Source organism: Rhinopithecus roxellana, chromosome 5, assembly GCF_007565055.1.
Source record: "Rhinopithecus roxellana isolate Shanxi Qingling chromosome 5, ASM756505v1, whole genome shotgun sequence".
In the NCBI taxonomy this organism is placed as follows: Eukaryota; Metazoa; Chordata; class Mammalia; order Primates; family Cercopithecidae; genus Rhinopithecus; species Rhinopithecus roxellana.
Genome location: NC_044553.1, coordinates 131,064,661 through 131,077,489, shown reverse-complemented (window position 1 = coordinate 131,077,489; position 12,829 = coordinate 131,064,661). Strand labels below are relative to the sequence as shown.

Below are 12,829 nucleotides of genomic sequence, written 5' to 3'. Positions count from 1 at the left end.
CTGATCGAGCCTGAGAGGTTGAGGCTGCAGTGACCCACTGTATTCCATCCTGGGCAATAGAGCGAGACCTGTCTCCAGAAAAAAAAAATTGGAGGAATGTGTGATTGTAGTTGGTACAGATTAAGTCCTTTTCTCCCAGGGACCAGCACTGAAAAGATCTTGGTGCCAAACTACTTAAGAGTGTTTTCCAGGTTCATTGGGGTTTAACTTCCAGAGTCTCTGACTGTGCTGTGTTGAACTTCCTTCCAAGGCTCTTTAGTTCCTTCCTCACCTCTTGGTTTCCCTTTTCAGGCCTCCTTGGAACAAAGCCAGCGCATGGTCTTTCATTCTAGAATGATTCTGTGAGGGCTTAGAAGGAATCTCTCGAGGGAGACCGTCATTATTCCCTTGGCCTGCTTTGGTTGGAGGTTGACTGCTGGACACTTTTCACTACCATGAACTATTCTGAATTCTAAACTGGGGCTGGGCACAGGGGCTCATTCCTGTAATCCCAGCACTTTGGGAGGCCAACGCAGGCAGATAAACTAAGGTCAGGGAGTTCGAGAGCAGCCTGGACAACATAGTGAAACCCTGTCTCTACTAAAAATACAAAAAAATTACCTGGGTGTGGTGGTGCGCGCTTGTAGTCCCAGCTACTCAGGAGACTGAGGAAGGAGAATTGCTTGAACCCGGGAAGCAGAGGTTGCAGCGAGCCGAGATTGGGCACTGCACTCCAGCCTGGGCCACAGAGTTAGACTGTCTCAAAAAAAAAAAAAAAAAAAAAAAAAACTGTGGTGGGGGATCATTGAGTATGGTTATATTTCATTTTACAGACTCTTCTCAGAAGTCTATACAAAGTAAAAAGCTTTGGGTGAATTGGAGGGAGACAGGTGCTGCTGGGTTTTGTAAAGATTTTTAGACCAAGTCTTACTCTGTCAGCCAGGCAGGAGTGCAGTGGTGCAATCTCGGCTCACTGCAACCTCCACCTCCTGGGTTCAAGTGATTCTCCTGCCTTAGCCTCCCAAGTAGGTGGGATTACAGGCATGTGCCACCACACCCAGATAATTTTTATATTTTTAGTAGAGATGGGGTTTCACCATGTTGGCCAGGCTGGTCTCGATCTCCCAGCCTCGTGATCAATCTTCCTGGGCCTCCCAAAGTGCTGGGATTATAGGCGTGAGCCACCACGCCTGCCGTGTAAAGATTAATACAATATTAGATGGTTACTAAGAGCCAGCTATAAAGCCAATATGAATAATAATGTGTTTTGGCCAGGTGCGGATCACGAGGTCAGGAGATCGAGACCATTCTGGCTAACATGGTGAAACTTCGTCTCCCAAAAAATACAAAAAATTCTCCGGGCGTGGTGGCGGGCGCCTGTAGTCCCAGCTACTTGGGATGCTGAGGCAGGAGAATGGCGTGAACCCAGGAGGTGGAGCTTGCGGTGAGTGGAGATCGCACCACTGCATTCCAGCCTGGGCGACAGAGCGAGACTCCGTCTCCAAAAAAATAAAAAATAAATAATAATAATAATGTGTTTTGATTAGCAGGAGAAGGTTATCTGAAGCGAGCAGTGAGATCTTTCGTTTTAGGTAGAATTTATTTCGATCTTACCGCATTGCTGAATCAGCCCCCAAATGAGCAATTCATAGGTGTAAGCCCAGCTGCTGCTGCTGTGCACCTGGGTGTTTTCCCAGTGGGCTGGTCTTTAATAATGGTTCACATATCGAGTGCTTACTCCATGCCAGGCACTGTGCTATGCCTTTTGCATACTTTATCTCTTAGTTTGCTGAGTGTTGCTAGGAGCTAGACATCTGTTATTATCTCATTTCCCTGAGGCATTGAGTAGTTAAGTAACTTTCCCAAGGCCACACCATGGCAAAGCCTGTAGTGGCATTCATGTGTTTTGGAGTCGCCTGAGGCCTAGCAAGCTCAGGGAAGATGGAAGGCAAAAGTTGGGGAGGGGTGGCTTTGGTGTCCCTCCTGTGTTTGCTGTTGGTAAGAGCCAGTGACCATTTCAAACATGTTGTCAACTTGGATGGGGTGGCCAGTTGGCCGAGCTCAGGGCCAGGTAACCTGTTTCACTCCAGGAATGGAGCAGCATGGGGTCAGTGAGTGTAGACAGGCCGAACAAGTAGAGCTGGAGCCTCGTTCCTTCTTGGCCCCTTCCTTTATCAAAGGGAATCCTCTTATTTTTCTCTACCTTTGCCTCCCTGACTGAAAACCAGTCTTGCTACCACCTAGGCTAGGCTGTTCTCTCCTTTCTGGCTTAGAGGAAAATACTCATGTGTTAAAGATGAATTTAGTAGTATATCAGGAAGCAAAGTAACGTGAAAGGCAGAGAAGGAAGAAGTGAAGCATGGTTTCAGTGTGCCAGCATTTTCCCGAATATTTGTTTATTTGATTAATTAGCACCTGCAAAGATGGTTATAGCCTTCTTTTTTTTTTTTTTTTTTTTTTCCTTTTTTTTTGAGATGGGGTCTCACTGTCACCCAGGCTGGAGCGCAGTGGCTTGATCTCAGCTCACTGCAAACTCTGCCCAGGCTCAAGCAATTCTCCCACCTCAGCCTCCTGAGTAGTTGAGACTAAAGGCACGTGCCACAACGCCTGGCCAATTTTTTGTATTTTTAGTAGAGATGGGGTTTTGCTGTGTTGCCAAGGCTGGTCTCAAACCCCTGGGCTCAAGTGATCCATCTGCTTTGGCCTCCCACAGTGCTGGGATTATAGGTGTAAGCCACCATACCTGGCCTAGCCTCCTTTTACATGAAGAAAATGCAGTCGGTGCATGTTAAGGGATTGTTCACTGCTTGTCAGTAGAAACAAACAGCCTGGGACTTTGAGTTCCTCCTCCCAGGAGGATTATTTACACTGGACTCATCTATAGGCCCAACACATGGACATCCGCACTTGACACACCCCCAGACACCAAAAGCCTAAATGGTATCACCAAATGCAGGCAAGGAGTGTTTTCTTTCCATCCCATATGAGTTATTTGTGTGTGTGTGTGTGTGTGTATATATATATATATCATTTGTTGGACACTTAATATGAATCCCGAGACATTTAATTCTTTCCCTAAATGTTCCACTATCCCCACTTTCAGATGCTTGCTCTTAGATAATCTGGATAGCAGTGGCTGTTTTGTTTGTGAAGAGTCACGACAGAGTAGATTTCCGTGGGGAGGAAATCGCTAGGCCTGGTCTTCCCTACCAGGCCTGGTCGAGCAGGTGGAGGCTCTTGCCGCAGCCGCCCTGACCTCACCTGACTCCATGCTGGTGGAGCTTTACAGAGCTTTCGTTTTGTTTCTCTTGCTGATCAACGTAGCAGCTTGGGACCAGGCTGGCTGAGTGACACGGGTCCAAAATGGGCTGTTCTGTGTAACTTCTTGTTTCTCTCTGTTGTCTGCTAGATCACTTAGCCCATCACCAAGTTTATGAAATGCTGCTGTGTGTTCAGCCCTGTGGAAGATGTATGGTGGGAAAAGTGTGTAAGGTACCTGGGTACCTAGCAAGGTGCCTGGTGTCTCTTCACTCACTCATTCACTCCGCAGCTGCACACTGAGCTCCTCTTGTGTGCCAGGCGTTGTCCTGAGTGCTCTGCATGTAAAGATAAGGTAGACACGGCCCTGCGGTCATGGTTCTAGTGAAGGGCACTGTCACTGTAGCTGGCATTCAGTGAACTGTTAGTATTATCAGCAATATTCAGGCTCTTAATAATGAAACAATAGTGATGTCATTAATAGAATAATGAGTGGTTTACTTTTTTTTTTTTCAGTTAGAGTCTTGCTCTGTCGCCCAGGCTGGAGTGCAGTGGTACGATCTTGGCCCACTGCAGCCTCCACCTCTTGGGCTCAAGTGATTCTCGTGTCCCAGCCTCCTGAGTAGCTAGGACTACAGGCGTGAATGACTATACCCAGCTAATTTTTTGATTTTGTAGAGTTGGGGTCTTGCTATGTTGCTTAAGGTAGTCTTGAATTCCAGGGCTCAAGCGATCCTCCTGTCTTGGCCTCCCAAAGCACGGGGATTTGGTTTACTATCTTGATGAGATTATAGGAAACAGGTTTATCATATTTTCACACTGAGTGGTCTGTATATTTCTCTGTTATCAAACAGGCAGACTCGAGAATCAGAAGGTGTTCACCTCTATAATCCTAGTACTTTGGGAGGTGGAGGGGCAGGTCACCTGAGGTCAGGAATTTAAGACCAGCCTGGCAAATATGGCGAAATCCCATCTCTACTAAAAGTACAAAAAAAATTAGCTGGGTGTGGTGACACGTGCCCATAATACCAGCTACTCTGGAGGCTGAGGCAGGAGAATGGCTTGAATCCAGAAGGTAAAGGTTGCAGTGAGCTGAGATTGTGCCCTGGACTCCAGCCTGGGTGACAGAGCGAAATCCTGTCTCAAAAAAAAAAAAAAAAAAAAAAAAAAAAAGGGGCCAGGCACAGTGGCTCACGCCTGTAATCCCAGCACTTTGGGAGGCCGAGGCAGGCAGATCACGAGGTCAGGAGATCGAGACCATCCTGGCTAAAACGGTGAAACCCCGTCTCTACTAAAAAATACAAAAAATTGACCGGGCGAGGTGGCGGGCGCCTGTAGTCCCAGCTACTCGGGAGGCTGAGGCAGGAGAATGGCGTGAACCCGGGAGGCGGAGTTGCAGTGAGCCGAGATCACGTCACTGCACTCCAGGCTGGGCGACAGAGCGAGACTCCGTCTCAAAAAAAAAAAAAAAAAAAAACACACACACACACACAAAACAAAAACAGAAAAAAAAAAAGAAAAAATCAGCAACGTGTTTTATTCTCTGTTGGCTGGAAGATACTTGATGTGAAGCTTCCTGGGAAACTCCTTTCACCTGAGTAGCCATAAGCTCTTCGAGTTAGGAGCTTTGACCCTGGGCTTCTGTGTTCTGAGAATAGGAGTTCTGAGCATCTTTCAGGAGCTCCAGTCTGGGCTCGCACTGGCCCTAGGTATCTTTCTTCATGGCCTGGCTTTTTATAAGGACTGCAGTGTTCTTTAAACTGTTAGGAAGAGAATTATGGTAGATGAGGTTTGACCAATATGTTAACTTGGCTAAGTGCTGTGGCTCACACCTGTAATCCCAGCACTTTGGGAGGCCAAGGCAGGTGGATCGCCTGAGGTCAGGAGTTTGAGACCAGCCTGGCCAACAGAGTGAGACCCAGTCTCTACTAAAAATACCAAAATTAGCCAGGCGTGACAGCGCGTGCCTGTAATCGCAGCTACTCGGGAGTTTGAGGCGGGAGAATCACTTAAACCCAGGAGGTGGAGGTTGTAGTGAGCCAAGATCACGCCACTGCACTCCAGCCTGGGCCACAGAGCAAAAACTCTGTCTCAGAAAAACAAAACCAAAACCAAAAACTGTATTGAGATGTAATCCACATACCATAAAATTCACCAGTTTAAAGTATATAATTCAGTATTTTTAGTATGTTCATAAAGTTGTACAATCCTTACCACTATCTAATTCTGGAATATTTTCATTTTTCCAAATAGAAACCCAGCTTTAGCAGTCTCTCCCTCCTCCCTCCTCCCTCTAGCCTCTAGCAACCACTAATCTGCTTGCTGTCTGTGAATCTGCCCGCTCTGGACGTTTCATATAAATGGAATCGTACACTATGTGGTCTTTTGTGTGTGGCTCCTTTCACTTACCATGTTTTCAAGGTTCATCTGTGTTGTAGTGTGTATCAGCACTTCATTCTTTTTTGTTGTAGTTACCCCAGCAATGTCAAGCAAATATTGTTTGATAGCCAGCTACGTTCATTTCACAAAAACGTTTTCCCAACATTTCTACCTAAATGTTATTAGGTAACAATGAAATTTGTATTCTCTCTTTTTTTTTTTCCGAGACCGAATTGTGCTTTGTCCCCCAGGCTGGAGTGCAGTGGTGCGATGTCAGCTCACCGCAACCTCTGCCTCCTGGAGTGCAGTGGTGCGATGTCAGCTCACCGCAACCTCTGCCTCCTGGGTTCAAGCGATTCTCATGCCTCAGCCTCCTGAGTAGCTGGGATTACAGGCATGTGCCACCATGCCTGGCTAATTTTGTATTTTTAGTAGAGACGGGGTTTCACCATCTTGGCCAGACTCATCTTGAACTCTTGATCTTGTGGTTCACCCGCCTCAGCCTCCCAAAGTGCTGGGATTACAGGCATAAGCCACCGCGCCTGAATGAAATTTGTATTGTTTCTATAGGGAAAATATTTGCACTTTAGCCTCTCCATATGATAATTGGGGGTGGGATGTAGGTACAGAACTCTCACTTGTCCACGTTATAAGCACATTTGGAGGGCTGAATTATTAATAAATACTTTGGAAATATACAGAATATTACAAATTCTATAATTACAATTGTGAAAAGCTTTTTAATGTCTTTAGACGAGATTGGGTGTGTTCAGGTGGTATGGCCATAGACAGTGTCTTTAGAATAAGAGAAATGTGACTGTATTTTGCATACTTTTCTCATTGTTTCAGTCTAAGGTTAGGTAAGTGAAAAATAAAAGACTACTGTGGATTTTAGGAAAATCTGCTATCGTAATAGTTTTTCTCCACTAAAAAGCTGATTGAAATGATTCAGGATACATTTTCCAATAAAATCTTTCAGATGTATGATTCCCTTCAAATTTGCTAGTCTTATCTATTTTCTGACCAATCCTAACAAGTCAATAGGGAAATAGAATAGTGAAAAGAAAAAAAAACAACCAATACTAGGTCAGTAGATATTACTTCAATACAATGAACATCATTTCGCAACAGCAGGAATATGCAGCCTTGCTGTAGCATTCAAAGCCCCCTCTGAAGTTTAAGAAAGATTTAGGAAGACTGTGAAAGGAGGAAGTGGCACAGTCATGACAGAAAACAATCAAGGCATAGATAGGAATTTCTGCCAAGTCAGGTCAAAGTGAGAACATAAGAAATGTCCCAAAGGTGAGAATAACCGACGCATATTGAAGTAAGGGGTGGAAGTGGCTCATTCCTTTTTATGACTGCATAGTGACTCAGTGTATGGATATACCACATTTTATCAGTTGATGGGTATTTGGGCTGTTTTCACTTCTTTGGCTGTTGTGAATAATGCTGCTGTGAACATTGACGTACTTAGGAGATTTGTGTGGACATGTGTGTTCAGTTCTCTTGGGTATATAGCTAGGAGTGGACAAGCTGTTTTCCGGACTGGCTATGTGATTTTACATTCCCACCAGAAGTGCATGAACGTTGTGATTTCTGTACATCCTTGCCAATGCTTGTTGTCTTTTTTTTTTTAGAGACAGGGCTTCTGTCGTCTGTCACTCAGCCTGGAGTGCAGTGGTGCAATCATGGTTCACTGCAGCTTCAAACTCCTGAGCTCAAACGATCCTCTTGCTTTGGCCTCCTGAGTAGCTAGGACTGCAGGCACATACCACCATGCCCAGCTAATTTTTAATTTTTTTTGTAGAGACAGAGGTCTCTCCATGTTGCCCAGGCTGGTCTCAAACTCCTGGCCTCAAGCTGTCCTCTCTTTTTTGCCTCCCAAAGTACTGGGATTATAGGCGTGAGCCACCGTGCCCAGCCGCTTGTTGTCTTTTGGTCGTAGTGGGTCTGGTGGATATGCAGTGATAGTTCACTGTAGTTCTGATTTGCATTTCTCAGTGACTCAGGACTTGGAGCATCTTTTCAGATGCTTTCTGGTTGCTTGCATATCTTTTGTGGAGAAATGTCTATTCAGATTCTTTGCCTACTTTTTAATTGGGTTGCTTATCTTCATTGTTGAGTTGTAAGATTTCTTTGTATGTTTGGAATACTAGTCTTATTAGATTTATTTTATGTTATGTTATTTTATTTTATGTTATTTTATGTTATTTTGTGTTATTTTATTTTATTTTATTTGTTTGAGACAGGTTCTTGTTCTGTCACCCAGGCTGGAGTGCAGTGGCACAATCTCAGCTCACTGCAGTCTGCCTCCTGGGTTCAAGCAATTCTCCCGCCTCAGCCTCCCGTGTAGCTGGGATTTCAGGCACGTGCCACCACACCCGGCTAATTTTTGTATTTTTAGTAGAGACTTTTATTTAGTTTCACCATGTTGACCAGGCTGGTATGGAACTCGTGACCTCAAGTGATCTGCCCGCCTGGGCCTCCCAAAGTGCTGGGATTACAGGCCTGAGCCACCTCACTTGGCCCCACCCCCCTTTCTTTTTTTTTTTTGAGGCAGGGTCTCATTCTGTTTCCCATGCTGGAGTGCAGTAGTGCTATCACAGCTCACTGCAGCCTCAAACTTCTGGGCTCGAGGGATCCTCCCTCCTCAGCCTCCTCCCTCCTCAGCCTCCTCCCTCCTCAGCCTCCTCCCTCCTCAGCCTCCTCCCTCCTCAGCCTCCTCCCTCCTCAGCCTCCCTTAGTAAGTGCCACTGTCACGTGCGTGAACCACCACACCTGGCCTTGTCTGTTTTGCTTTTGTTACTTGTGCTTGTGTTGTCCTATCTAAGAAGCTGAGGCCTAATCCAGAGTCACAAAGGTTAATTACTTTGTTTTCCTCTAAGAGTTTTATGGTCTTAGCTCTTTTTTTGGTTTTGTTTTGTTTCTTTTCTTTTTTTCTTTTTTCTTTTTATAGTTTTAGCTCTTTTCATGGCCACTAAGTTATTTCCCTGACTAAAGCTTCAGAGGTTCCTTTGAGCTGTTTGCTAAGGGTGGAGGTGGGAGCTATTATCCTGCAACTTCCTTTTCTTGACAATTCAATCAAGTTCCTTGTCCCTGCAAAGCATTTATTCTTGTAGGTGTTTCTAGTGCTTTTACAGTTTCTATACTTCATAGTCTTTTTTATTTTTTATTTTTTGCAGGTAACAAATGAAGAGGACTTCATTAGAAAATTGGACTGCAAACCTGATCAGCATCTGAAAGTGGTTTCCATTTTTGGAAATACTGGCGATGGAAAGTCTCATACTCTCAACCACACTTTCTTTTATGGTCGTGAAGTCTTCAAGACCTCCCCTACCCAGGAGTCCTGCACTGTGGGAGTGTGGGCAGCCTATGACCCAGTTCACAAAGTAGCAGTGATCGATACGGAAGGGCTCCTAGGGGCCACCGTGAATCTAAGCCAGAGAACACGGCTGCTGCTTAAGGTCCTGGCCATCTCAGACCTTGTCATCTATCGAACTCATGCAGACCGGCTGCATAACGACCTCTTCAAATTCCTTGGGGATGCCTCAGAAGCTTATCTGAAGCACTTCACCAAGGAGCTCAAGGCCACCACTGCTCGCTGTGGCCTGGATGTCCCTTTATCCACCCTGGGCCCTGCAGTTATCATCTTTCATGAGACTGTGCACACCCAACTACTGGGCTCTGGTGAGTGGATGGGGTACAGTGTCACAGCTCGACCTTTATGGGTACAAGGAGGTAGCTATTTGGGCTACAGTAGCAACTTATTGGTAGTGGATTGCCCAGAAGATTTCTGTCCAAAGAAGACATGGAAAGTGTTTGAAGGAGGATGGAGTGATCAAACATATCAAGCTGCTCATAGGTCAACTAGCATAAGGATTGAGAATTGCCAGTTGGCTTTGGCAATATATAAGTCCTTTCTGGATAAGACCTATTCGCTGAGATGGTGGGGGGTAAAAGCTTGATCAGAGTGGGATCAAGAGAAAATAGAACGAAGCCAGGTACAGTGGCAAGTGCCTGTAATTATAGCTACCTGGGAGGCTCATGTGGGAGAATCCCTTGAGCCCAAGAGATAGAGGTCAGACTGGGCAACATAGTGAGGCCTTGTCTCTAAAAAAAATAATAAGATTAGGAGAAGAATTTCTGTGGTGAGTTTATTCGGCTCTTTGACAGAGCTATACAGATCTTTTCTATAAAGCAAAGAAGAACAATGAAATTGTAGCTAGAGGCTGATGTGGGATTTCAAGGGATTTTTCTTTTTTAAAATTTAAGATATGAGGTATTGCAGATATTTATGTACTGATGAGAATGATTCATTAGAGAGGGAAGAATGTAGATGTAAGAGCAGAAACGGTTGGAGTGATGCATGAGTGGAAGGGTCAGCCTTAGGACCATGGACAGTTCATCCATAACACTGGGAAAGAAAGTAGAAGATATGGACATGGTCGCAGATAAGTAGATGGTGTGGACATGGGAAGTGTGTGTGTAAGTTCTTATTTGTTTTCTTAGAGAAATAGGAAGCAAGATCGTCACCTGAGTGGTTGGAGGATGAGGGAAAGGTGCAATAACGGATTAGATTGGAGGGGAGCAGTAATTTTGGCCCCTGAAACAATTGCAGTCTTCACTTGTTCATTTAGTCATCAGAGTTTATTGAGTGCATATGTCATGTGCTGAGCACTGAGGCACAGAGCAGAAAAAACACTTCTTGTCTTTGAAGAGCTCACAGTCTACTTGGGGCGACCACACAGTGTTCTGTTCTGTAGTAGATGTAGGTACGGAGCTGTGGGAGTCCGGAGCAGGGATGCTATATGTTATGGAATCTAGGAAAGAAGAGGCAACATTTGAGCTCTGAGAGACTTGGCTAGATGGAGGAGGGGAAGAAGATGCTCTAGGAAGAGCAAACTCCTAGTAGCCTCAAGGAACAAGTTGTGTTCAGAGAACTGCAGGTAGCGCTGGGTGTGGTGGCTCACACCTATAATCTCAGCACTTTGGGAGGCCAAGGCAGGAGGATCCCTTGAGCCTTAGAGGTTGAGGCTGCAGTGAGCTGTGATCGTGTTATTGCACTCCAGCCTGGGCAATAGTAAGACGCTGTCTCAAAAAAAGAAGGAAAGAAAAAAGAGACAAGGGAAGTAGTTCTGCAGTATGCTTCCAAAATTCCATTCTAACTCTCTTTGATGCATTCTCCATGTAGCATCCAGAGTGATCTTTTCAAAACCTTAATTTATACTTCAGGTCATGTAATACTCCTGCTTGCAACCTGTCATTGGCTTCGGACTACATCAAAATCCAAACTCCTAAATGTAGTGCCATCACTTTAACTCCTGCCTTTGTCTCTGACCTCCTCTAGTTACCCCTCTTCATTCTCCCCCTGCCCACTGAATGCAGCCCCTCACCTGCCACCCCCACTGCCTTGTCTGAAGCATGGCTTGTGTGGGAGGGAATGATGGAGAGATTCAGGGATCAGATCATGGGTGGCCTTGACTCAGTTCTCAAGTATGGCAGAAGTCCATGAAGGATCTTAAGCAGAGAGTGAGAAGATCAGATCTATATTTTCAAAAGATTCTCTGGCAACCTATTGCAGCATGACTGAGGCAGGGGGACCGGTCAGCAGGATATCAAGTCAGTCAAGTGAGAAGTGGTTGGGATTCAGCCAGGGCGGTGGCAGTACGAGAGAACTGGACAGAGCAGGCCATAAAGGAGGTTGAATCTGAAGGACTGCACCAGTTGATTCTGGTGGTACCAATGACACATGCCCTGTAGAAAAGACAAGGCATGTAAACGTTCCCCATTGAAGGAGCAGATTAATTAGCAGGTGCCTCGAAGAAAAGGAGAGGAGGTGAGAAATGCTGACTTTCAGCTGCCTCCTGTGATCAATACTTTTATGCCACTTCGGATCTTTACAGTGTTGGTGAGGGGAACGTTTAATTGCCAGTTCAGGATTTTGAAATAACCAGCTCCTTAAAAGGTATTGTATTTTAGGCTGAGCGTGATGACTCATGCCTGTAATCCCAGCACTTTGGGACGTTGAGGCGGGAGGATCACTTGAGCCCAGGAGTTAGAGACTAGCCTGGGCAAAATAGCGAGACCCTGACTCTACAAAAAATTTAAAAGTTAGCCAGATGCAGTGGTACATACCTGTGGTCCCAGCTCTTTGGGAGGCCGAGGCAGGCGGCTCACCTGAGGATCAGAGTTTGAGACCAGCCTGGCCAACATGGTGAAACCCCGTCTCTACTAAAAATACAAAAATTAGCCAAGCGTATGGTGGTGGGCACCTGTAATCCCAGCTACTCAGGAGGCTGAGGCAGGAGAATCGCTTGAACCCTGGAGGTGGAGGTTGCAGTGAGCCGAGATTGCACCACTGCACTCCATCCAGCCTGGGCAACAGAGTGAGACTTTGTCTCAAAAAGTGAGTAAGTAAGTAAGTAAAAAAATAGATAAATAAAAAGGAAATTAAAAAGTCCTTTCAACCTTTATCATCAAAACATTTATTGAATCCATCTGCACTATGGCTGCCCGAGTTTCTGGACACATGATGAGAGTGTGGACAAGCAAATACCCTTATACATTGGTCATTTGCCCAGAGCTTTCTCACAAAAGATCAGCATTTCCAAAGTACAGAGAATTGTAAAAGTTCCTCAGTAAGGTGATTAGTTAAGTATATCCACAGGATCAAAGACTGTATTGCTGCTTTTCAGTGTATTGTGACAAGGACAGGTACTTACAGTATGTTATTAAGTGAGAAAAGAGCAAGTCACATATATATGTTGCTAAGTCTGTAGGAAAAATGTCTGAAAGGGCCAACGTTGAGCTGTGGTTACTTTCGGGAAGTAGGTGAGAGCAGAGGACATAATTTCTTTCCTTTTATGCTTTGGCACATCTAGATTTTTCCCACAAGGAATGGGTTTTTGGGAAAAAAGACTCCTCCTTGAAGTATAATGTGCGTATAGAACAGTGCACATCATATCAAGAGTATCATGTGATGAGTTTTCACTGCCTGAATGCCCCTGCGTACTCAACGCTAGACCTTGGGACACCAGCCCTCATAGAAGCCCTCCTCACGCCCTTTACCAGGAAAGGGTAACCTGAGTTCTGACAGCATAGATTAGTTCTGCCTGATTATGTACTTCATATATATTGAGTCAGAGTATCTTTTTTTTTGGGACGCAGTCTCGCTCTATCACCCAAGCTGGAGTGCAGTGGTGCTATCCCA

General features: G+C 45.2%; 1 protein-coding gene across 2 annotated transcripts in view; it reads left to right on the top strand.

Annotated features, from left to right (window-relative positions):
* The window catches only part of ZFYVE1 (zinc finger FYVE-type containing 1), a 60,324-nt gene that overhangs the window by 22,620 nt on the left and 24,875 nt on the right, over nucleotides 1-12,829 (top strand). For both annotated transcript variants that reach the window (XM_010355819.1, XM_030931547.1), the window contains exon 3: nucleotides 8,802-9,306. In XM_010355819.1, coding sequence (XP_010354121.1) covers nucleotides 8,802-9,306 — 505 coding nt within the window. The remainder of the gene's footprint in view (nucleotides 1-8,801; nucleotides 9,307-12,829) is intronic.